The 23487-nt window shown below is 46.7% G+C and overlaps 1 protein-coding gene across 1 annotated transcript in view; it reads right to left on the minus strand.

The window, feature by feature from the left end:
* Tmem132b (transmembrane protein 132B) overlaps window positions 1-23487 on the minus strand; it is a 263288-nt gene that overhangs the window by 32337 nt on the left and 207464 nt on the right. The window contains 1 exon segment of the mRNA NM_001134536.3: window positions 9262-9405. Within this exon segment, the coding sequence (NP_001128008.2) occupies window positions 9262-9405 (144 nt within the window).

A 23487-nucleotide genomic window follows, 5' to 3' on the forward strand; every position in this document is an offset into this window, starting at 1 on the left:
ACACCAGTGTCGTCTAAGTGCTGTCGAGATTTGGCACCAACTTCTGACTCTTCCCTGTTTGAGCTTACTGACTGTCTGTGACATCGAGACAGATGAAGGATGGGATATGCTCACTCCAAAACCAGACAAACACCTCTGTGGATTTAACAAAAGTCAGTGAAGCTCAGCAGAGTGAGACACTACCAAGGGAAAGTGATTCACCTCTTTCCATTGTAACGTCCCCCAACAGACCTTGTACTGACATCAGGACAGGCTCAAGGGAAGGAGCCACACACTTACCTTCCTGCTATACCAGAGAGCATATTTTTGCACTTGAGACTCCCTCAACTGTTGACTCAAATACAGAACCAATCTGTATGCAGTTTAAGTGTTTCCTTTAAGAGACCAGCAGCCCCTGCAGCAGAAAGCATGGTGGATGCCACCTGCTGGCTTACTTGCAGCCGCATGCTCAGTTAGCTTTTATACATAGCCCAGGACCACTTGACAAGGGAATGACACCACCCACAGTAGGCCCTCCTATGTTGGGTAACAGTCAAGACAATCTCTCACAGAGCAACTCAATGAGGCATTTCCCCAATTGAGACTCTTTCACGGGGTGTTTCTAAGCTGGATCAGGGTTGGCGGTCCAAGCTAACTATAACAGTAATGATTACTAACTTAGATAACAATCAATACATTGATATAAGACCCATAATATAACATAAAAACTACCCAGTTTTCTATTAAAGATGTACATTTCATGGTATGTCAAGCATAGCGCTTAAAAGTTTTCAGGTGAAAAAAATGGTGGAGACCAACAATAACCTTCCCACACAACCCTTGCACTTAGATCCACCCCTACCTGGGCCTGGATCTTACATTGTGTGACCTGGTTGGACTCAGAAGTTCATTTTAATCATCTGGGTTTCTTGAGGATGCCAGTGGATCGCGGGATAAAGCTGAATCTTCTGCCTATCCTCTGAGCTCTACTCAGGACCACAAGCACCCAAAGTCACTCTGTTTCCTTCCTTCCCACTGAATGCTGAGAAAGCAAATGCCTAGGAGACAATAAACATATATCTACAGGAATCATAGGCACCAGCAATCGTCATCTGCCCAGGTCTACGGAAGGAGAGCGGTAGAATCCACAGGAAGGAAGCACAGGTGCACACCTCCTGGCAGAGGCTGGGAGGTGTGGCAGGTTCGAGTTGGCTCGCTCCAAGACCTCCCAGAATTCTGCAGAAGTGATTTCCAGGATGTTTGGTTCTTAATTAGAGATGCCAAAGACAGAAAGGAACAAACGCTCTAATTGATATTGGAAGCGTAATGAAGCTGACAGAACAAAAGGTTGAGAATACAGCAGTGTGTAGCCCCGGCCAGCAAGAAATACATGACACATCTCCAACAATAAAAGTCCAAATTACTAGCATAAAGAAGGACAGAATTAGGCAATAACAGCCAAACTGCCTGACAACTTATTCTTAGCTGCATGGCTCCTGGCAATGGGGGGGGAAGAAAGGAAATTCACGCCCAGAAATAGACTAACAGCGGGGCTTTTTATATGGAATTTTTTTGTGTGTGTGAAGCGTTGCAAAAGGGAGAGAAATGGCTTTAAATCTCTTTTGATTTTTTTCCCCTCCTTCTCTCCATGTTCTTTCAAGTAAAAATCGCATTGGTCTGAGGCAGGTGGATTTGGGTTTCTGTGACTTGAAACAACAAGGAAAATGATAGTTGCTTGTGCAGGAATCCATCCTCCTTCTGCCAAATCTCTTCTACCCACCCCCTTTCTGTCACACCTGGCCAGCTCCCGCCGTCTGAAGGGTGATGTCAGCTCAAGTCTGTCTCCCTAAGGAGCCCCCTCAGAACAAGCCTGCCGTCCAGTTACTCCGCTCTGTAAGCCCAGCTACAGAGGGAAACTTTGATCACACAGTCTGCTGTAAGTGGCACACCCTGACCCAGGTAAAACTGCCACCGTGGGGCAAGCTGTCATTTCCCACAGGCTTCAGTGACCAGCTCCCCACACAGCTCAGCTAGTCACAGTACATTTCATCCCTTTCTCTGACAGTCACCTCCTCACCTCTTCCTCTCCCACAGACCAACTTCTTCAGAAGCAGGAACCTTCCCTGGGGTAGAGAAGGCCTTAAAATGTTAATGCGTTTTGATTAGGCTTTTAGGGTCTCATTATCGTGAATCCACCAGATACCTGTAGACTGGGAATGTAATTATGGCAGCCAAAAGTTGCAGGAGGCGTCCTCAAGATCCGAATGAATTTATATTTATCTCTCTGTGAGTGTGAGAATCTGTCCACTGTGGATGAGGATGGGTTTCTGTGGGAGGTTTAGGAAGATACTGGCATAGAACATGTGGTTTTCATGAGAAATGTCCCCCACAGGCTCAAATATTTGAACACTTTATCCCCAGTAGGTGGCGCTGTTTGAAGACATTGTGAAACCTTTAGGAGGTGGAGACTTGCTGGAGGAAGTATGTGACTGGGGGTGGGCTTAAAAGTCTATAGGCTTGCTCCATTTGCTGTTCTCTCTCTCTCTGCTTCCTGATGCTACAGGAAGCTGACCAGCCAGCCTCATGTTTTTGCCACTATGCATTCCCCGCCATCACTGATTGTAGTGGCTATGCCTGGTTGTCAACCTGACTATATCTAGAATGAACTACAATCCAGAATTGGAAGGCTCGCCTTTGATCCTGATCTTGAGGCTGGGAGATACAAGTTTCTGACCTGGATCTTAGTATGGAGATCTTGAGTCAAAGTGGCTATGAATTCCAGGAGCTTAAGGCAAGGAGATCTCTGAGTTCAAGGTCACTTGACACAAAGCAAGTCCCAGACCCAGGCGTGGTGGTACACACTTTTAATCTGGGACACACCTTCTGCTGGAGTTTTACATTAGAACATTGGAAGAAGGAAGAGTCTCTCTCTTTTTTGTTTGCCTGACTGCCTCATGGGACTGAGCCACGGTTAGACCCTTGGACTTCCATTCACAGCTGCTGCTGATAATTGTTGGAGAGTTGCACTACAGACTGTAAGTCATCAACCAATTCCCTTACTATATAGAGACTACCCATAAGGTCTGTGACTCTAGAGAACCCTAAGACACTGATCCTATCCCTATAAAACAGTGAGCCAAAATAAACCCTTCCTCCCTTAAGTTGCTTTTTTGTGGTGTTTTATCACAGGAACAGGAGAGAAACTAAGATATTATACAACCACAGACACATAATAAATATGAAACCACCACTCAGATAGTTCCCCAACAATTAAATCATAACTCTGATATGGAAACTGCATCTTGCTTCCATTCTCTGAAGACCTTTAACAAGGGGAAAAACAAAACACACAGTGTAGCCTGAAGAGCAGGGCCTCTCCCCAAGTAACCCAAGTCCTAATTCTGAGAACCTGTGAGTGTATCTGTTACAAGGCTCAGCAAGAAGCCAGGGTACCCAAGAGAGAGATTCAAATCCTAGGCCTCAGTGAGGGAGACCTTGTTTGAAAACAAGATTTTCTTTAGATGGAAGCTTAAAGGTCTCAAGAAAAGGTCATCCCATATTAGAATGGCCCTTATATTCAAAGACAAACCCCTGTATATATAAGAAAGGTCATATAGAAAAACAGCGGTGTGCTCACACAATGAAGACAGTGGGCGAAGCTCCACGAGCCAAGGAATGCCAGGAGCCTCCTTTCCCAGTGCTTCTTGGAAAAGCAGGGTAACTCAGAATAAACATCCACCTCTTTCAGGCACCTGGTTTAATAGTAACTTTTTACATCAGCTCTTGAAACAACGGGTTGGACAAAGTGTATTGAAGATCTGACAACCCTGAGGTGGCCTATCAGGATCCATGTTGTGAGAACAAATGTTGACAAAAGTCCAACATGGTGAACAAGTGAATTTATTGGGATTATTACTTACACAAATATGGGTGAGGGGTTACTTACAGGAGCAGAAATGACTCAAAGATAGCTGCTTCACCACAACCCAACTGCAGCATGGGTGATAGTTCACAAAAGCTGGGAATCTGGAGCACACTGCACAGTCTGCAGGCAGCTCAGTGGGTTAAAGAATGTCCTTTCCTGGTAGCTCAGTTGGTCTGAGACTCTTCATTAGGAAACCGTGTAGGTTCCTGCTTCTTTCAGGCTTCTTGGTCTAAGCCTCTTTGAAGCATCTCTACTGGTCTCTGATGGTCTCTCAGCAGTTTTTACTGCTAACACATTCTTAGAAAAGAGGGGCCTAATGAATCTGGTCGGTTTCAGGAACTTCCTGAAGCTATTTTGAGTTGTTTACTTTCTGTCTCAAGGAGTTTCTCTGCAAGATGGAGTCTGATACCCAACAATCCATATAAGCATTAAAGATGTTTATAGTGAAATATGGGAAGGTCAGAGTTAGAGAAGCATGTGCAATGATGGAATCAGAAGGGAGAGGAGGGCAAGACATAGAGAGAACAGAGGCAGAGGAAGTAGGAGGATGCCATGCTGTAAGGTTTTCAAAATGGAGGAGAGGACATGAGCTAAGAAGATGGGTGGCCATCTAGAAGAGCCACGAATGATTCTATCAACATCTTCCAGAAGGAACTTAGCCCTCCCAGCATCCTTTAGAGTCCAGCTAACAGAATAAGATAACAAATGTGTGTTTTAAGCTGTTAATTGTTACAGATACCATAGAGACAGATGTGAGGACCCTAACTCCCCTTCAGGTGTAGCTGTAGGCTTAGTGTTATTAAACTCCTGAGAATGCTAATTCCTTAACAGTACCTCCAGGGGTTGGCACTTTTTTTTGCTTTGTTTTGGTTTTTTTAATACCCTAAACTGTAAGGAGCAAGCCCCTTAGCCCCTTAAGGCTTGTGCTTATAGCAGGAGCTGTCTGTCAACCAAGCTGCCCCTTCTCCCAACATTCCACCATCACTGAGAACCTGAGCCCCGGTTGCAGAGACCAGTCCAGCCATAGCTGCTGCCCCAGTCACCGCTCCTGCCTCAGCCACAAAACCTCCAAGCAGCTAGGACAAGCTTCAGAAGATTCTACTCTGAGAGAGCCAAGCCACGAAGTACTACAGATGACCCAGTTCCCTGGAGTTACCCTCGGCCAGGACAGAAGGAGGCTTGTTTCCCTAGAGTCTCAGCAACAAGTCTCGTTGATGTAATACAAAGCTTATGACTGGCCCTTAGGGAAGTCTCATGATTAATGGAGTTAGAAGCTAAGCATCTGCCAGGCTGTAATGACAATCTTCTCTTCTGGTCATACGAGCAGGATACCTGCTAGTTTGGGAAGTGTCTCTCCCGTGCGCCTCTCTCTCCTGGTGGGGCACTATCAGGACACCAAAGTTCCCTCCTCTATCTGTCCCCATGTGGTCTCTATCTCAGGTACAGTGGAATGGAAGTGTTGTAGGAAGAGTAGATAAATACCTATAGCATCTGGCCATAGCAGCAGCAGCAGCAGCAGCAACAGCAAGGAGCCAGATGAGGAATTCTGAGCATCCCCAAAGCTCAGAACCCAAAACACAAAGCTAAGAGATACAGCTCCTCCATGAAGGAGCAGCAGAGTCCTAGAGAGTGAATCAAGGCAGAGTCTGGAAGAAGCCAAGACTACAGAAGACGACTGGAGTATTGACAAAGTGGAGAAACGGACTATAGAAGACAAAGGCCGTGAAGAGCCAAAGGTGGTCACTGAGGAAATGAGGACCCCAAGTCCCAGTCATGGGGAAGAGACTGAGGGCACTGCCGAGGGTTAAGGAGCCTGACAGCCAGAGCTCAGGAGCTAGACCTCCAGCCTGAGAGCCAGGGATTGAGCTTCTGCCTTGAACATCTATTGGTTTCGAAAGCAATATACTACTCTCAGACCAAACACTGAGCGCTCCCTTTGGTTGTACGGTTTTATGTAATCATTCCCCAGATTTGCCATTGAGACGTTATCGCAAGCAGATTAAACAGTAGCGGGTCAGTTGCCCCTGCTTGGGATAATCCAGTGGCCTTCTGAAGACTTCCACCAGAAGACAGGGAAGAGAGGAAGCAAAGGCAGCCACCCTCGAATCTTGCTTCTCTGGGTTCCTCCAACACACCCTTTAAAGGTACACTGTGCCTTTTCCTGCTCCAGCATAATTTTCTTACGGCTCTATTTTTTTTTTTTAATTAAACTGTCTTGGACCACGGGGATGGTTTAGTTAGTAAAATGCTTGTCACCCAAACATGCAGACCTGAGCTTGAACTTGCAAACACACATGGACACACATTAATGCAAAAACCCACACACAGACACACCTAGACACACAGTTACAAATATAAGGCTGTCTCCTGCTCTCTTTAGTTTGTGTTAACTCCTCCACTCTCCCCACTTTCCAGCTCTTTGTACTCCCAGACTCCATTCCGTGAAAGTCGCAAGGTCACGGGAGTGAGCCTATTTGTCTCCATGAGTCCCATTTCTCCTGACTCCACACTTGACTCGCTCCTCTAAGTCCCAGACCCGATGTGCAGAAATGGCTCCGAGACGGATACACGGATCGCTCCAGAGAGTGCTAATGACTATGTCGGTGTCGTCGCAGCAACCCCTGGGGTGACACTGTGGCCAGCACACAGCCCCACAGACAACTCCATCCATCCTTAAGCCGCAGCAGAGTGTATTACAAACACAGACAGAGAAGCCATAGCAAATGCATCAGGACCACTTAATTAAATCCCAGGGTTGCCAGCAAAGCCTGTCTGAATGCAGCCCCTGGGCTTGGTGATCTGACAACTCATTCCATTTGGCTCCTCTAAAGAATGGAGCCTTCTTCATGAGACTCCTCCCCTCCCCCCCCCCCCCAAAAAAAGGAATCAGTCATCTTCCAAAATAGATCCTTCAGGAAGGGCAGAGGGTAAACTTATTTCTGTGCAATGGGAACAACTAGAGAGGTAATAGCAATGGGATACATGAATTTGGACACAGTTTTCTGGAGTAGACTTCTCCAGGGCAATGAACAAGGATTTCATCCTGCAGGGCTCCCCAAGGCTCCTGGGAGAGACCCAAAGGCTCGGGGGTGGGGGGAAACAGAGCAAGTCATTTGTTTGAGCCCCTGTCAACAATAAGCATTCAGTCAGCTCCTGCCTATGCCACAGTCAATGTCTCTTCTTTTTTTTCTTGAATGATGTAGGGACGGGATAACAAACGTACTAGGCTGGAGACACAGCTAAGTGAGGAAAGTACTTACAGCATGAGTATCAGGGCCAGAGTTTGGATCGCCAACGCCAACATAAATAACCAGGTGTGGGCTGTGGGCTTGTGAGTCAAGCCCAGGGGAGTGGAGGCAGGAGGATTCCCTGGGGCTTTCTGGCCAACTGGTCTAGACAAGTCAGGAAATGCCTGGTTTAGTCAGGTAGGGGGTCTCAAAAATAAGATGAGGCTTCAGGTGCACTCTCAGGTATACACTCGTGTGTGTGTGTGTGTGTGTGTGTGTGTGTGTGTGTGTATGTGTGTGTATGTGTGTATGTATGTGTATATGTGTGTGTATGTGTGTGTATGTGTGTAGTATGTGTATATGTGTGTATGTATATGTATGTGTGTATGTGTGTATGTTTGTGTATGTGTGTTTATGTATGTGTATATGTGTGTATGTGTGTATGTGTGTATGTATGTGTGTGTATGTGTGTGTATGTGTGTATGTGTGTATGTGTGTGTATGTGTGAGTATGTGTGTATGTGTGTGTGTATGTGTGTGTATGTGTATGTGTGTGTGTGTGTGTGTGTGTGTGTGTGTGTGTCAGCATTGTCAGACTCAGGTCGTTCTAGACTCTTAATGTGGAAGGCCCGAGGTTTGTTTTGAATCTGGCTTGCCCACAGAATACAAGGATTGCCAGGAGTCCTGGGGTGAGGCCATATTGCAGGTTTTAAACTAGTCTGCCTTTGACTTTGAGGATAATTCATGTCCTATGCCCATGAAACAAGTTACACCATACCGAAGGCTCCTGCAGGCTTCATGTCCAATTAGACTTTATGGCTCCATCCTTCGTTATCAGATTTACTTTGGACCAAAACGTAGTCTCGTGCAGGCCACACAGAGGAAAGCATCGACCTAGACCAGCCCTTCCCTTGCTGGCCACCAGAGTGTTTCTGAGACTGACACCAAGGGCTGTTCGGCAGGTAAAGGCATCCCCCTCCAAGCACCATGATCTGAGTTCAAGTCCAGGAATCCGCATCGGGGAGGAGAGAAAGGACTTCAGAAAGCTGTCCTCTGACCTCGGCAACCGTGCTTCTTGCATACGCATACACTGAGACATTGCGTTACTTAATGTAAGATTGAATGTGCTAAGGCCAAGTCCCATTTCACCTCTCAACAGAAGCAGACTCTCTGTGAAGGACAGGACTCAGTGTCTTGGATTTTCCTGAAATTTCTGAGCAGATCGGAACTGGGGGCTCTCTTAGGGACTCAGAAACGGAATCTTTTCTCTCTGTGGTCTCTGCTGCAAAAACAATGGGCAGCCAACGAGCTGAGTGGGGGAGGGAAAAAAAACCCAACAACAGAAACACTACATCTTAACGTTGCCATACAAACAGCGAGGACAATTAAAATTCCCGGCAGATTCTGGAAGAATCTGGAGCCAAAATAATCACTGATCAGTAATGAAAAGAACCCGGAAGAATTATTCCATGTCCAGATTTCTCTGCAAGCCTCGTCCCTTTGGTAGTATTCAAATTAAGTCGGGAGGTGCGAGATGAGGGTTTTTTTATTATTATTTTAATAGCCATTTACTTTAATGTATATTAACAAAATTTTAACACATCAAGCTCCTGGGTTTTATTATCTTATAATGACCCTAAATTCGTTTTTAAGCTTGAGAAAGGAGGCACTTATTAGCACCAGACTCCAACCAGCTGAGGCAAACAGCTGCTCTGAAAGCAGGACATGTGAAGAAAATCTACTCACTAAAGAACCCTACTGGGCAGAGGCAGTTGGTAAAAATTGAAATGATGTATGGATTGCCAGAGGAAAGGAAACGGTGTGCTTGTGGGACAAGCAGAGAGGAAGGGAGAACACGGAGGGTTTGGGGGAGGGTGACCATGAGAAGGGATTTTCCACTTGAGACCAAGAACCAGAGAAGGAAGCAGCAGCCTCCTGCTGACCCAGGGCTTCACCAATCTCCCCAGTAAAGTCATTTTCCCTCCCTTTGAATAGAGGAACATTCAATTCAGACAGAACATGCTAGAAATAAAAGAAGAGACAAAGACAGACAGACAGACAGACAGACACAGAGAAAAAGAGAGGGGGGTGTTGAACATGTGTGAGCATGGTCATCAACTGTCTCCGGTACCTTCACAACATCTTCATCGGCAGACCTGCATTCCACAGACTCCAGCACGTCCACCACAGATCCATCTTCTTGAACTCCCACGACCTTGACAGGAACTGAGACGGGCTTCCCAGTGAGAATGGCGGTGTTCAAAACTTCTGTGTCCTGAACAAGGGACAAGAGGGCACAGGTGAGCAAACAGGTGCAGGGGTGAGCCACAGGTGAGCAAACAGGTACAGGGGTGAGCCACAGGTGAGCAAACAGGTGTGGGGGTGAGTCACAGGTGAGCAAACAGGTGCAGGGAGGGATGAGCCACAGGTGAGCAAACAGGTGCAGGGGTGAGCCATGATGGAGGGGTGACTGACTGACAGCCACCTGCCACCTGTACTTCTGTTAGGATTACAAAATTGGTTGGGGATTTAGCTCAGTGGTAGAGCGCTTGCCTAGCAAGCGCAAGGCCCTGGGTTTGGTCCCCAGCTCCGGAAAAAAGAAAAAAAAAAAAGAAACAAACAAAATTACCACAACGGTTTCACACGCTTGAACATTTGGTCTGTTAGAACATAAGCCTGCCCCTTTAAGATGGTGATCATTCTTGGGCAGTCCCTGATTTATGGTCCTAACAATTACTGTGCCTCAAACAAAGAAGAGATGAACGTACACTGATAGAAAGGCTGGGATCAGGCAGACCGGGCTCTCTAATGGAGACGACACAGCACCCTGGAAGCTCGGCGTATTTATTATATACAATTGAGCATGGAGGTGAGGTTACTGCATGGAGCTGAATGAGGAAGTGAGTTTAACTCATCTTGGTGGCAGCAATCTCCTTAGGAGAGCCACCTTCAGACCATAAATATCAGGATGAGAAAGCTATGGTGGACACTGTCAGCATCTGCACTCAGACCAGATGAAAGCTTTGCCCCCGCCACCACCCCCACGAGCCTCACTTGGAGAAAGGTTTTGTGGCCCCCATAAAGCTGACACACTGGGCTCCTTGATGTGGCTGTACCAATGCCAACAACTCACATTCGCTGGATCCTCCACGCTTCCCGCCACTAAATCCTGCGATATGAAATGTCCTGCAACCCCTAAAATATTTTAGAAACCTGATACCCCTTCTGTCATGGGGATTTGCTCCTCTGGCCTCCCCTCCAACAACCCTCTCATGGCAGTGCGAGAGAGAGAGAGAGAGAGAGAGAGAGAGAGAGAGAGAGAGAGAGAGAGAGAGAGAGAGAGAGAGATGAATTTCCTCTCTAGGTCTCAAAGAGCTGACCCTGACTTACAGCCCCATTATGAGCAGCCTAAGTAGCCATATTCCCACATTTTGAGTCTTTCCTGAGCGCCTTAGATCTCTGCACCTTCCTCCCATTATCCATGGGCGGCCTCTCCACACTCCGAAAGGTGACCTGTCCCAGCGCTCAGCACTACTGAATGATAAACTGCGTGTTCAGCACCACAGCAATATCGTAAGACATGGCATCAGCATCTCTCCAGAGACGTGCACCTAAGCTCCGGGATGTGGAAGGTCTAGACTTTACATTGATGTGTATGTACAGCCTTCTCAGGAAAGCATTTCCTTCAGAGGTGAACAGAGGGGCATGACAAAAAGAATGGCAGAGTAAGACCAGCAGAAGATCCTCTGCTCTGTAAAAGCAACAAGGGAGCCAACAAATATCAAAATCAACTACAGGGAGATGATGATGATGATGATGATGATGATGATGATGGTGGTGGTGGTGGTGGTGGTGGTGGTGGTGGTGGTGGTGGTGATGGTGGTGGTGGTGATGGTGGTGGTGGTGGTAATGATGTTGATGATGGTGGTGATGTTGATGGTGATGATGATGATGTGTTGATGATGATGATGATAGACTGAAAGATAGATGATAGATACATAGATAGATAGATATGGACTAGATGATAGACAGATGATAGAGCTGCTATTATAAAATAGACAACAGTTGATAGAATTTTATAAACATATGTATATATATAGACAGATACATAGACTGATGCAACAATAGACTATGATAATAGAAATGTAGATAATAATGATAAAAATATAGAATGATAGATATATAGATATATCACAGATATAGAGATAGGGTAGATTGACAGAGGAGTACTTAGGTAATTGATAGATAGATAGATAATAGATAAATGATAGGTAGATAGATATTGATACATGATAGATACATGATAGATATGTGATAGATACATGATAGATAAATGATAGGTAGATAGATAGATGATTGATAAATGATAGATAGACAGACAGATAGAAATCAGACAGATACACAGAGTGAGAGATACATTGATAAATGACAGAATGACAATGAGTACATAGATGATAGATAAATGAGAGTAATGATAGGTAAGTGATGATTCATAGGTAGAAATTGGTAGATATATAGATTTATATATATTTGTGTATATATATATAGGTGATAGGTAAATATACATAGATAGATGATTGATAGATGATAGATGATTGATAGATAATAGATAGATGATGGATAGATGATAAATAGATAGATAGATAGATAGATAGATAGATAGATCGATAGATCAGTAGGTAGGTAGGTAGATAGACAGACAGATGACAGCTGGATAAATACAGAAATGGTTAATAAGCGACTGCAGGATGAGAAAGACACTAATCCCCCGTCAGTGAGGCCGCAGGAAGAGGACAGGAAGCCCTGCCTCTGCCCTGTGCTTCACGTGCAGCACGAGCAAGGCTCTGCCAATGCACAAAGCTGTTACCAGAAGTTGCAGTAACTTCCTGATGCACCGATGATAACCTCTGCGTAAAGAGTCAAAAGTGATGCGAACACACACTGAGCCCTGGTTAACGACGTCTTCCACAGCCTGGCAAGCAGGTTAGCCCCTGAAACCACTCCAGTGCGCTGGGAAATGAGAGCCATGGTTCTTACCGCTAGCAAAGTGAGATTTAAAGTGGAATGGGAACTCTGAGCGTGAAGTAGACTTGGGAGAATTGATGAGAACTCATGTGCCAGGCTGGATGTATGTTTCTGTGTAGACAGTAGGGGGTCTGTAAGTGTGTGTGTGTGTGTGTGTGTGTGTGTGTGTGTGTGTGTGTGTACATGGATGAGGCTTTTCCTCGCTTCAGTTCTCTGAGAGGCCTAAGATGCAAACCCCAGACTCATTCAGCAATCAACACATCAAGTGCTGGGGTTTAAGCTCTAAATGCCATCCTCTGAAATAAAAAGATAACAGTGCTCCGTGGAGAAATGGCGGATGGAAAGGCAGAGGGAAGCAGAGAGCAGGAGCCTAAAATATCCCTGGCAGTCAGGAGGTAACTACGTGCTCAAACAACAGAAATGTCAAAAGGGACACAGGAGACACCATGAAGTGTTGTCTGTTGCCGACCTGGGACAATTTAGCATCCCGGTAAACAATCATGGCAGCCAATTAGAATCTATGGAGTAAAATTGGTTCCTGAATCCACACTACTATGATTAAACAAACAGCAGAGAAGGAAGCTGGGTCCTTGGAGGGTGCATGCCGGTTCGTAAATGCAAAAGGAACCATGAAATTAGAACCCCTACCACCTGGCAGCCACCATTTATCTATGCCTTGAGTGAGACTCATTAACAGATTTCTGCAGCTGACTCAAACGTCTAAGAAACTGGTTATTTACAAAGTGCCACAATGTCTCCGTGCAGAAGTAGTAATGGCGTCCAAAGGAAACTGCAGCAGCTTTGTGGTGCAGACCCGGGAACACCCGACCTTATTCTGGTGATCAAAGTCGCCATCGCTCAAGAGGGAATGGACGCTGGACCCTGAAAAGGACACAGTGTTACTTTTAAGTATAAAATGAAGCCAGAATGGAGATGTGTGAGATGAAGCCAGCCGGGAGGCATTAGACAGAGCGAGTGGACTTTACGAGTGTGTCAGAAAGATAAAGGCTGGGAAAGTACCATCGATTCAGGGCAGAGCATCCTGGACTAGGACCTCAGACTGGAAAAATAACTTGGTTTCAACAACCACAAGCAGTCAAATGATAAAATGTGGGGAAAGCTTGGAGATGAGGTAATCGTGCCTCGAAATATCTCTTTGTGCACACAATAACTCCAGGAAACCCTGGGTATGAGTTACCCTTTTGTTGTTGTGATAAAATACCCCAACAGAGAACAACCTAAGAGAAAAGGGCTTTATTTTGGCTTATAGTACTAGAGAAGAAGGTACGACACCAGGCAAGTTAGGCAGTAGGACAGCCATTAATTCCAGCTTCGGAAGGCAGAGACTGTGGTCCCCAGAGCAAGCTAGCTAGGGAGACTAGTCATACTATTGAGCTCTTGTTTGATTGACAGATCTCTGCCCAGCAAGGCCCCACCTCCCCAAACCTCCTCAAACATTGCCACCTGCTGGAGACCAAGGGTTTAAATGTCAGAGTCTTCTGGGAGACATTTCTCATTTAAACCACCATAACCTCGTTAAAGTGTCTACAGAAAAGGGGCCACTGTGTAGGTGACTCACTCCCAAACAGTTCAAAACAAAGTGTTTAGACGTGTGTGATGGTGTAGGCCTTGCACCCAGGAGGCAAAAGTAGCCTAGCCTACATCATTCCAGACAAGCCAGTGCCACAACACCACCACCACCACCACCACCACCACCACCACCACCACCATCATCATCATCATCATCATCTGGCATGTGTTTGTGTTAAGAGAGAGAACACAAATACCTGGGAGACTTTAGAGAAGAAATTTGAGAAAGAATTTTTGTTTAAAGATTTATTTTATGTATATGAGTACTGTGGCTCTCTTCAGACAGACCAGAAGAGGGTCTCGGACCCCATGACAGATGGTTGTGAGCCGCCACGTGGTTGCTCGGAATTGAACTCAGGACCTCTGGAAGAGCAGTCAGTGCTCTTAACCACTGAGTCATCTCTCCAGTCCAGAAACACATTTCTTAAGGCTCCTAGATCTAATTAGAAGACCAAAAGAATACAGCAAGGGAAAACAAAGAAATAATGGTACAAATACAGCATTCATTTGCCAAATGATCATAACTAAACATAGTTAATGCTTTCCTTAAATATTACATAAGAACCAAGTACTTCTGTAATAAGTGATTTCTGTCATCTATAGAAATTATTTTTATCAATAATATTTATTTCATTAACATGTTATTTAATCCTGAGATAACCCCACTGGAGGGTGACTATCTGTGTCTCCATTGCACAAATGATGAAATGGGAGCTAAGAGGAAGAGTTCAGTGATGTGGCCAGAATCATGATGTTGCTAGGCAACAGGACTAGGATGGGGACAGAAGCTCTCGGGCGCCCCAGCTGAGCTGTTCTTCACAGCACACCCGCACAATGGACCCTCCATCTCATTCCATCTCCTAACTCCAAAGGAAGCTTTAAGGATTAAAGATAGATTTATAGAGTCATTGATTTCCAAATCCCTCACAAATATGGTATGTGGGGGCCGGGGAAGATGGCTCAGTGACCAAAACTGATTACTGCACAAAGGTAAAGACTGAAGGGTGAAGACCCAGAACTATACAGAAATGCTAGGTGGGCACAGAGACAGCCATTAATCCTAGCCTCAGAAGGCAGAGACGAGGGCTCCCAGAGCAAGCTGGCTAGTGAGACTACTCCTACTATTGAGATCTTGTTTGACTGACAGATCTCTGCCTCGATGAATAAGATGGGAAAGAAATAGAGGATGATGCCCAGCATCAACCTCCAGCCTGCACACACATGTTCTCACATGCACATGTGATGTGCCCTCACAGATAAACATACATATGTGGGTATGAGCAGGCAACGTCTATGTGACAAGTGGAATAATTAAAAGGTTACATAATCATCCATCAGATATTTATAAAAAGCTCTGAGTCGTCTCAAAGCTACAGATGTTGATCATCCGTGGCTTCTGGAATGCTTCGCCCTAGCTACTACCCCAGCCCATGAGGCTTTGTCTTACCACACTGAGGCCTGGCCTCCTGTGTATTCTGCTCCCTGGATTCTAAGTAGGAACCTAACTCTAATTCCATTTTGCTCCCAGACAGCATGGTTTCTCAGTTTTAAAGCCATAGGGCAGTTGTAAAACTCACTCAGAAACCAGCCAGGACATAGGCTCTAATTTAGATAACAACATTCAACCCAGTGCTGTGCGTTCTGAAATCAGCCTGGCTCCTCCACTCTCCCTGGCTATTTTTAGACTGTGGTAATGTGCTATCCACAAGGCACTAAAGAATGTCAGAAGTCAGCTCTTCTGCCACTTCGTGAGCAATACAAACAGGATTGTTTCGAACAGGACAGGCCTCAGAGATTAAAGCTGCCTTCCAGTGAAAGGCTGGGTTGCCATCTCCAGGACGAATGCCCAGAGATGAGGAGAAATGTTTATCGTAGCAGCCACCTCTACCCAGTGTCCAGGGCAGACCCTTCGCACCAGGAGCCCGGAGTAATAAAATGACATTAACTGACCAAGGAAACTAAAGGTTACCCACAGGGAAGCTGGAGGTCTACCCCAGCAAGATAGGAAGCAGGGGATGCTGTCAGCTCCCTACACACGCAGGTGTTCTACAGAGAATAAGAACTGTGCTGTGTAAAACCACGGGAGCAGGATCCATGATCCCATCTCACACTAGCTAGAGTATATTAAGATCTCAAAGACTGAGGAGCGGTGGGAAAGCCATCCAATTTGATGTAAGGAGCAACTGTGGAGACTTTCCTCGTCCGCTCCCTGTCACCATGGCAACAGTGACGAGGAACCAAGTCAGCATTTTATAGTCACCGTTGACTGGTGCAGATGTGAGCAACGGTCCATGCTGAGCCAACGAACTGTCTCCTGGAAAACAATTTAGAACCAGGTTTAAGAGACGCTAACCTCTGCAGAGCTCGTTCCCAGAAAGGAGAAATCGGAACTAAGAAGCAGTTACTGGGCATCTCTGCCAGCAGAGCGGCAAGGAGGAAGAGGCGGGGACGATGGGTGGAGCTTCCTGCAGAGCTCCAGTCACTATTTATATGCTGCACCTTCCCCACGCCTGGGCTCCCACTGGATGCTGGTGGTTTTCTGTTGCTTGCTGCTTGTCGTGGCTTAGCTTCAGCTGTCACCTAGACGTAAACCCAGAGTCGCCTGGGAAAAGGGAACTGCGATTGAGAAATGTCTTCCATCAGATTGGACTGTGGCACATCTGTGGGACTTTCTTTCTTGTTAATTGATCTAGGAGATTCAGCCCACTGTGGGCGGTACCATCCCTATGTGGGCCTGGGAGGTATAAGAAAGGTAGCTGAGTAAGAGCCTGAAAGCAAGCCAGAAAGCAGTATTCCTCTGCTGTACTTAGCCTCTGGTTCAGTTCCTGCCTCCAGGCTCCTGTCCCTGATTTCCCTTCATGATGGACTATAAACTATAAACCAAAGAAAACCAACCAACCAAACAAACAAACAAAAAACCCTTTTATCCCCCAAATTGCTTTTGGCTAGTATTTTATCACGGCAACAGAAAAGCAAACCAGGACACTACCAAAGGAGGTGTACTCATAAAGAGTCCTAAGGACATCAGTGTCCTTGGTATCTTAGGTCCTACAGGAAAGACAGATACCAGCTCAAAGGGTCTTCACTTTCCGTGTGTGTGTGTGTGTGTGTGTGTGTGTGTGTGTGTGTGTGTGTGTGTGTGTGTGTGTGTGTTTTCACATGCACACGTATGCACATGTGTGTGGAAGCCAGCGAGTAAATCTGTGTGTCATCCACCTTGTTTATGGAGACAGACAGAATCTCTCATGGGCCTAAAAATCACCGAGCCCTTTATCTGCTCACAACCAGGACAACAAGTACATATTATCATGGCTGGCTTTCTTGCGCCTGTTCCAGATATCAGACTCAGGTCCTCCTGCTTGTGTAGCCAACACCTAACCAAACTGAGCCGTCGTCTCGCCCTCTGCTTTTCAGAGTAACACCAAAGCAGCCGACTTGCTCACTCTATTAATAAGGACTGAATGGAAGCCGGAATTCTTCCATGCAGACTCCTAAGTGGTAGGCGGGTGGAACAGGCCAATGGGAAAGACCCTGAACTAAGAGTCAAGAGACTTGACTGCTGTCACCACCTTCTTTTAATGACCACAGCCAATAGCAATCTCTTCTGTAAAGTTGAGCAGTAAGATCCAACCTCTTAGCTTCCCAGGGCTCAGGAGATACCTGCGTGAAGGCACAGGCCTTAAGGGATGTGATTGTAGCGATGCTGAGTAGACAGGGGTGGGAGGAAACTGTAGGAAAAAAATCAGGTAGCCAGGCCTGGGGATGCACACCATTAATCCCAGCACTTAGGCAGAGGCAGGGGCAGGGGCAGGGGCAGGGGCAGGGGCAGAGGCAGAGGCAGAGGCAGAGGCAGAGGCAGAGGCAGAGGCAGAGGCAGAGGCAGAGGCAGAGAGGGGCAGAGGAGAGGGGCAGAGGAGAGGGGCAGAGGAGAGGGGCAGAGAGGGGCAGAGAGGGGCAGAGAGAGGCAGAGAGGGGCAGAGAGGGGCAGAGAGGGGCAGAGAGAGGCAGAGAGAGAGAGAGGCAGAGAGGCAGATAGAGGCAGAGAAAGGTAGGCAGAGAGGCAGAGAGAGGCAGAGAGGCAGAGAGAGAGGTAGGCAGAGAGAGGCAGAGAGAGGCAGAGAGGCAGAGAGAGAGGTAGGCAGAGAGGCAGAGAGAGGCAGAGAGAGAGGCAGAGAGAGGCAGAGAGAGAGGCAGAGAGAGAGGCAGAGAGGCAGAGAGGCAGAGAGAGAGGCAGGCAGAGAGGCAGAGAGAGAGGCAGGCAGAGAAGCAGAGAGAGGCAGAGAGAGAGGCAGAGAGAGGCAGAGAGGCAGAGAAAGGCAGAGAGAGAGGCAGGCAGAGAGGCAGAGAAAGGCAGAGAGAGACAGAGGCAGAGAAGCAGAGAGGCAGAGGAGGAGAGAGGCAGAGGCAGAGGCAGAGGCAGAGGCAGAGGCAGAGGCAGAGGCAGAGGCAGAGGCAGAGGCAGAGGCAGAGGCAGAGGCAGAGGCAGAAGCAGAAGCAGGCAGGTCTCTATGAATTTGAGGCCAGCCTGGTCTTATAGAGTGAGTTCTAGACCAACCATAATTACATACTATCTCAAGAGGAAGGAGGGAGAAAGGGGGGAAAGAAGGAAGAAAGAAGAAAAAGAAGAGGAGGAGGAGGAAAAAGAGGAAGAGGAAGAAGAGGAAGAGGAAGAAGAGGATGAAAAGGAAGAGGAATAAGAAGAGGAAGAGGAGGAGAAGAGGAAGAGGAGGAAGAGGAAAAAGAGGAGGAGGAGGAAGAGGAGGAGGAAGAGGAAGAGGAAGAAGAAGGAGGAAGAGGAGGAGGAAGAGGAAGAGGAAGAGGAGGAGGAGGAAGAGGAAGAGGAAGAAGAGGAGGAGGAAGAGGAGGAGGAGGAATAAGAAGAGGAAGAGGAGTAGGAGGAAGAGGAAGAGGAGGAGGAGGAAGAGGAAGAGGAAGAAGAGGAGGAGGAAGAGGAGGAGGAGGAAGAGGAAGAGGAAGAAGAGGATGAAAAGGAAGAGGAATAAGAAGAGGAGGAGGAGGAAAGGAAAAGGGAAGTGGGGAGAGAAAAGAATGCCAATAGTCCCATAATGGCCAGAAGATGTTTAGAAACAGAACATCCCAGGTGGACATCAAAACAAGAATAATGCCCAGTAGAGGGAACCAGTAGAACATCTATTCCAAAAACAGACGATGGCTTTTCCAAAGTCACCACTAGGCAAGTCACTGAGGTGAAATCTGACTAACTCCTGTGCTTTAGGAAGCTGACATCAGAGGAGGTGAAACTAGAGGCAGTGATGATCATTATCCTGTCAGTGTCTGAGTAGAGCTGGGTCATGACACAGAAGAGGACAGGACACTTGAGTCAACACTACCATATTTGGTCAAATAGCTCCATATTTGGTAGCGAGAAAGAAAAAGGCTCCATTACGCCAATGTTTTGCTGGCACCCTGAGCCTTCTGCTCTCCCCTTAGGAGGTTGGTGGGATGGAAATTTGAGAACAGAAGTCTATCCAACACCACTTGGGGTTCTGAGTCTGGGGTATGGATCTGAGGATCCAAGGTACGTGGTCCTCCTCACAACAGGGTGTCAGACAAAGCTGGGCACTGGCTGACAGAAAGGAGCAGAGTTTGTGGGAAAAATAGGCCCAGGCTGAGGGAAACACATAGGTTTTAAGAAAGCCCTGGGAGACGAAGATGCAGAGGAGGGAACTCTAAACCTTAGATCAGAGCCACAGGAGGTTTGAGCCAGCCTGGTTTCCAGGAAAGCCTCTTTCCTGTGCTCCTCATGTAGTGGGTGGGGGTGGGGTTGTTTTATCCACACAGCAGGCCTCTGTACTGTGTAATAATTACATGCATTTTCTCTAATCCCCTTTCTACCCTTTAGCGCTCCCTTAATTACAACTGCAACCTCTTAAGAGTGTTTCTTCATTGTCTTGGGTGGATGGGGGGAAATCTCAGCCTGTTTGAGCTAAATTAAAGTCTAACACAACTTCTAGTTGCCACAGAACTAGTAAGCAAAGGCGAGTGATTAAAATCTAAAACAGGCTGATGGCAGCACTGGGGACAGCACGACTGGGACCTGAGCCCCACAATGGCAACTTCATTTAAACAGAAATACACCTTCTGGGACAGTTACTGTGAACTGCCCGATGAGAAACAGTGAGCGTGAGAGGGGGCACCTGCTGGCCAGCTCTGCAGTCAGGCCATTGGATGGAGGGATGGAAGGATGGACAGAGAAATGGATGGATGGACATGATAGACAGATGAGCAGATAGGTAGATGGGTGGATGGGTGGATGGATGGATGGATGGATGGATGGATGGATGGATGGATCAGTCAATTAATGGACTTATGGATCAATAGATAGAAAAATGAATAGATGGGTTATGAATAGACAGAAAAATGGACAGATGGGTGGACAGATGACAAATGGTTGAACAGATAGGTGGGTGAATGAATGGACAAGAAATGGATGGATGTTTAGATGAATGTTTAGATGGATGGATGGACTGGTATACAGATGGATGATGGGCAGACAGATGGATGGACAAACAGAGAGTCAAGTGGACAGGTGGACTGGATGAATGCACACACTGCCTCACACACATGTGCACATATCCCTTCTCACACATCTGCACACACCCCTTACACATGTACATACAAACCCTCATACATATGTACACACATCACCCTGACACACACACACACACACACACACACACACACGTGCACGCGCACACAACTAAGTCACCTCAGAAGGATTCTCTACTATAACCAAGAAACTTTTATTTTTTTTTTTAAAAAAATCTGTCTGTAAAGAAGAGGAAGTTGAACCTTTCTGGGCAAACCTGAGAGAAAGCATCTGAGAACTTACATCTTGAGATGCTAAAAGAAGGTAGCAGGAAGCAGGGTTCTGGAAATTACATCCTAGTCTGTTGTTTGGTGGGACTTCTTTTTCTTTCCCATAGTGAACCTGCCAAGACCAAATGTGTGGAGTCGGAACTGAAGCTCTCCTTCTCAGTCTGCTTAATGCAGCATCCTCCCTTCCTAGACATAAGTACTAAGACAATTACTGACCATAAGCAGTTTGGTCCATGACTGTCACTCAGAGTAAGGGCTGTGTTGCTTAGGAAACGGGTTCCATCACTCAGGTGGAAGGAAGTGCTGGCTGCAAACCCATCCTTGTCTCCTCAGCCTCCTTACAACAGACTTCAGCATATCCTTTCCCTGCCTAGCCATGAAGGGCATGAGAGAGCCCAGACAAGCTTCGAGGGTTGCCACAACAAACTACCACAAACCCAACGGCTTAAAACAAACAAACATATTCAGAGTTCTAGAAGCACAGAAGTCTGAGATCTGGTCAAGCCATACTCTGCCAAGAGACTAAAAGAGAGAAAGAATTGTCTCTCACAGTGCCTGACGCCTCCAGGTATCGCTTGGCTCATGGAGGCATCCTCCTCATCTTCACAAGACCCCCTGCTGTCTGTCTTCTGTGTGTCTTAAGGTTCCCCTTTTTTATAAAGACAGTGGATGGTGGTTAAGGTACCACCCAAGTCCCAGGTGGACTCTCTCAGAGTATTTGATTCCTACACAGAAGCACCGTTTCTAAGTAAAAGTCCCATACCCACAGACACTAGCAATTTAGAAACTGAATAAATCTTTTAAAACGTCAGGACTTATTTCTGTATTTTAAAGATTTGTTTTACTTTTGTTTATGTGTCCCTGTGTGAGTAGGTGCACAGGAGCTCGGAGACGTGGGCTCCCTGTGATAATTGGGGTTACAAGCGGTTATCAGCTGCAGCATGGTTACAAGAAACAAACTCAGGTCTTCTGCAAGAGAAGTCTGCTCTAAGCCACTGAGCCATTCCTCTAAGGACTTAACCCTTTGTCCTGGGGTTGTGGCTATGTCTATCATCTACAAAGCTGGGGCTGAGGGTCAGACGGAAGAGAGTGGGTCCCAGGGAGCTCTCCAGGCAGCAACCAACCTGCCTCCCTCAGGCTTGGGAACAACTTTTTAAAGGGGACTGGGATAAGCTCAGTTATTGCCCACATAAAGTGGAAATTTCACTCAAGACTTTTTGAGCTCAAAGGAAGAAGCTCCAAGTTCCATAATATCGCTCTTTCTGTAGTTGGGGCCCCAAAGAAGACTTTAAGGTAAAAATAAGATCGGGCCCTGGAAAGGAAGACACACCATCAGGAATGTCTAACCCTCAGCATATTGGCCATAGGTACCCCAGGACAGCTATGAATGCATAAATGTTAAATCACTTAAACCACATGAGAGGAGGGAGAGGGGAAGGGGAAGGGGAAGGGGAAGGGGAGGGGAAGGGGGAGGGGGAGGAAAGAAGGGAGGGAGAGATTTCTTCTGTAACTCAAGTGTGCATTTTTTTAATGTTTAATTTTATTTTATGTGCATTGATGTACGGGTGTCAGACCCCCCCCCCCGGAACTGGAGTTACAGACACTTGTGGGTACCGGGAATCAAACCATGGTCCTCTGGAAGAGCAGGCGGTGCTCTTAACCACTGCGCCATCCCACCAGCCCTGACGGTGCAGTTTTTGAGGGTTGAACTCTGCAGATAACAACGGTACTTTGTGATGTCCAAGGGGGCAGATGTGCCTTCTAGAGAGAGCCATCCGCAGCCCGGAAATGTAAAGGCAGGCCAGTAGGCACCTTGTGACATCATCCACCAGCTAGGACAAGAACCACCAGAAAGAAGTACATGTCACCAGCACCTTGATCTTGGACTTCTCATCCTTCAGAAAGGTGAGGCATAAAGTCCTGTTGCTTCTGCTCCCTTGCCTGGGGTATTTTGTTACTGCCTAATACAAGACGCCTGTCTCAATTATAGATAAACTCAAGCCTCCCAGCCATAACAGAACCCCGGGGCCACCACATCTGTTTGCAAAGCGGATGGTAATAATTTTCTCCCCTAATTACACCTGCCAGCACCTGCTCTCTTCGCCCTCAGCTGGATGTAGCTGGATGTAACTATGATCTCGTTTGCACAGTGATGCCAGCCATTCCTTCCCGCCTGTCAACAGCTTCAAGGCATCCCTGGGAGGCAGGGCAGGGAAGGGATGGCTGTTCCCATCACCCAGAGGAAGATGTTGTGACTTGAGGGCGTCCTGCTTGCTCAAGGTCACAGATCTGGTTATAAAATATTCCCTGGGGAAAGAGCCTACATCATCCATCTACTGAATAAATATCGCTACGGGGACATGTTCATTATTATTTATTTTAATGAGAGGCTGGGTACACTTTCTACCCAAATTCTGCTCCTGCAGTATGTGTCATGGGAGAGAGTTTGAAAAGTAAAATAAAAAGACTCTGGATCATTCTTGACCCAAAAAGAAGTCCCGAGTCTTTTCCTAGGCAAGTGGACAAGGGTGTGGGACATATTTTCTCAAAGACTCTCAACCTTACCATTACAATTATGATTGAGGACCAGTAAGATGGTTCAGCCAGAAAAGGGGCTTGCTGTCAAACCTGACGACCTGAGTTCAATCCCTGGATCCATATGCTATAAAGAGAGAATCATGGGTCACTCTCTGACCCCTAAAGGTACGTTGTAGCCTTTCCAAGAACAACTACCACCTACAACCCACCCCCCAAAAAAACCAAATAAATGTAAAAGCAGGATTTTTATTCTCACAGGCCCTCCTGTAGGGGACGTTAGTGAGACAGGTAAATTACTTGTCTAGTTCCTTTTACCTCTGCCTCAGAACAAGTAGATGCTAGAGAAAGGTTCAGTGAGTGAATG

Source organism: Rattus norvegicus, chromosome 12 (assembly GCF_021556685.1).
Source record: "Rattus norvegicus strain SHRSP/BbbUtx chromosome 12, alternate assembly SHRSP_T2T, whole genome shotgun sequence".
Classification (NCBI taxonomy): domain Eukaryota; kingdom Metazoa; phylum Chordata; class Mammalia; order Rodentia; family Muridae; genus Rattus; species Rattus norvegicus.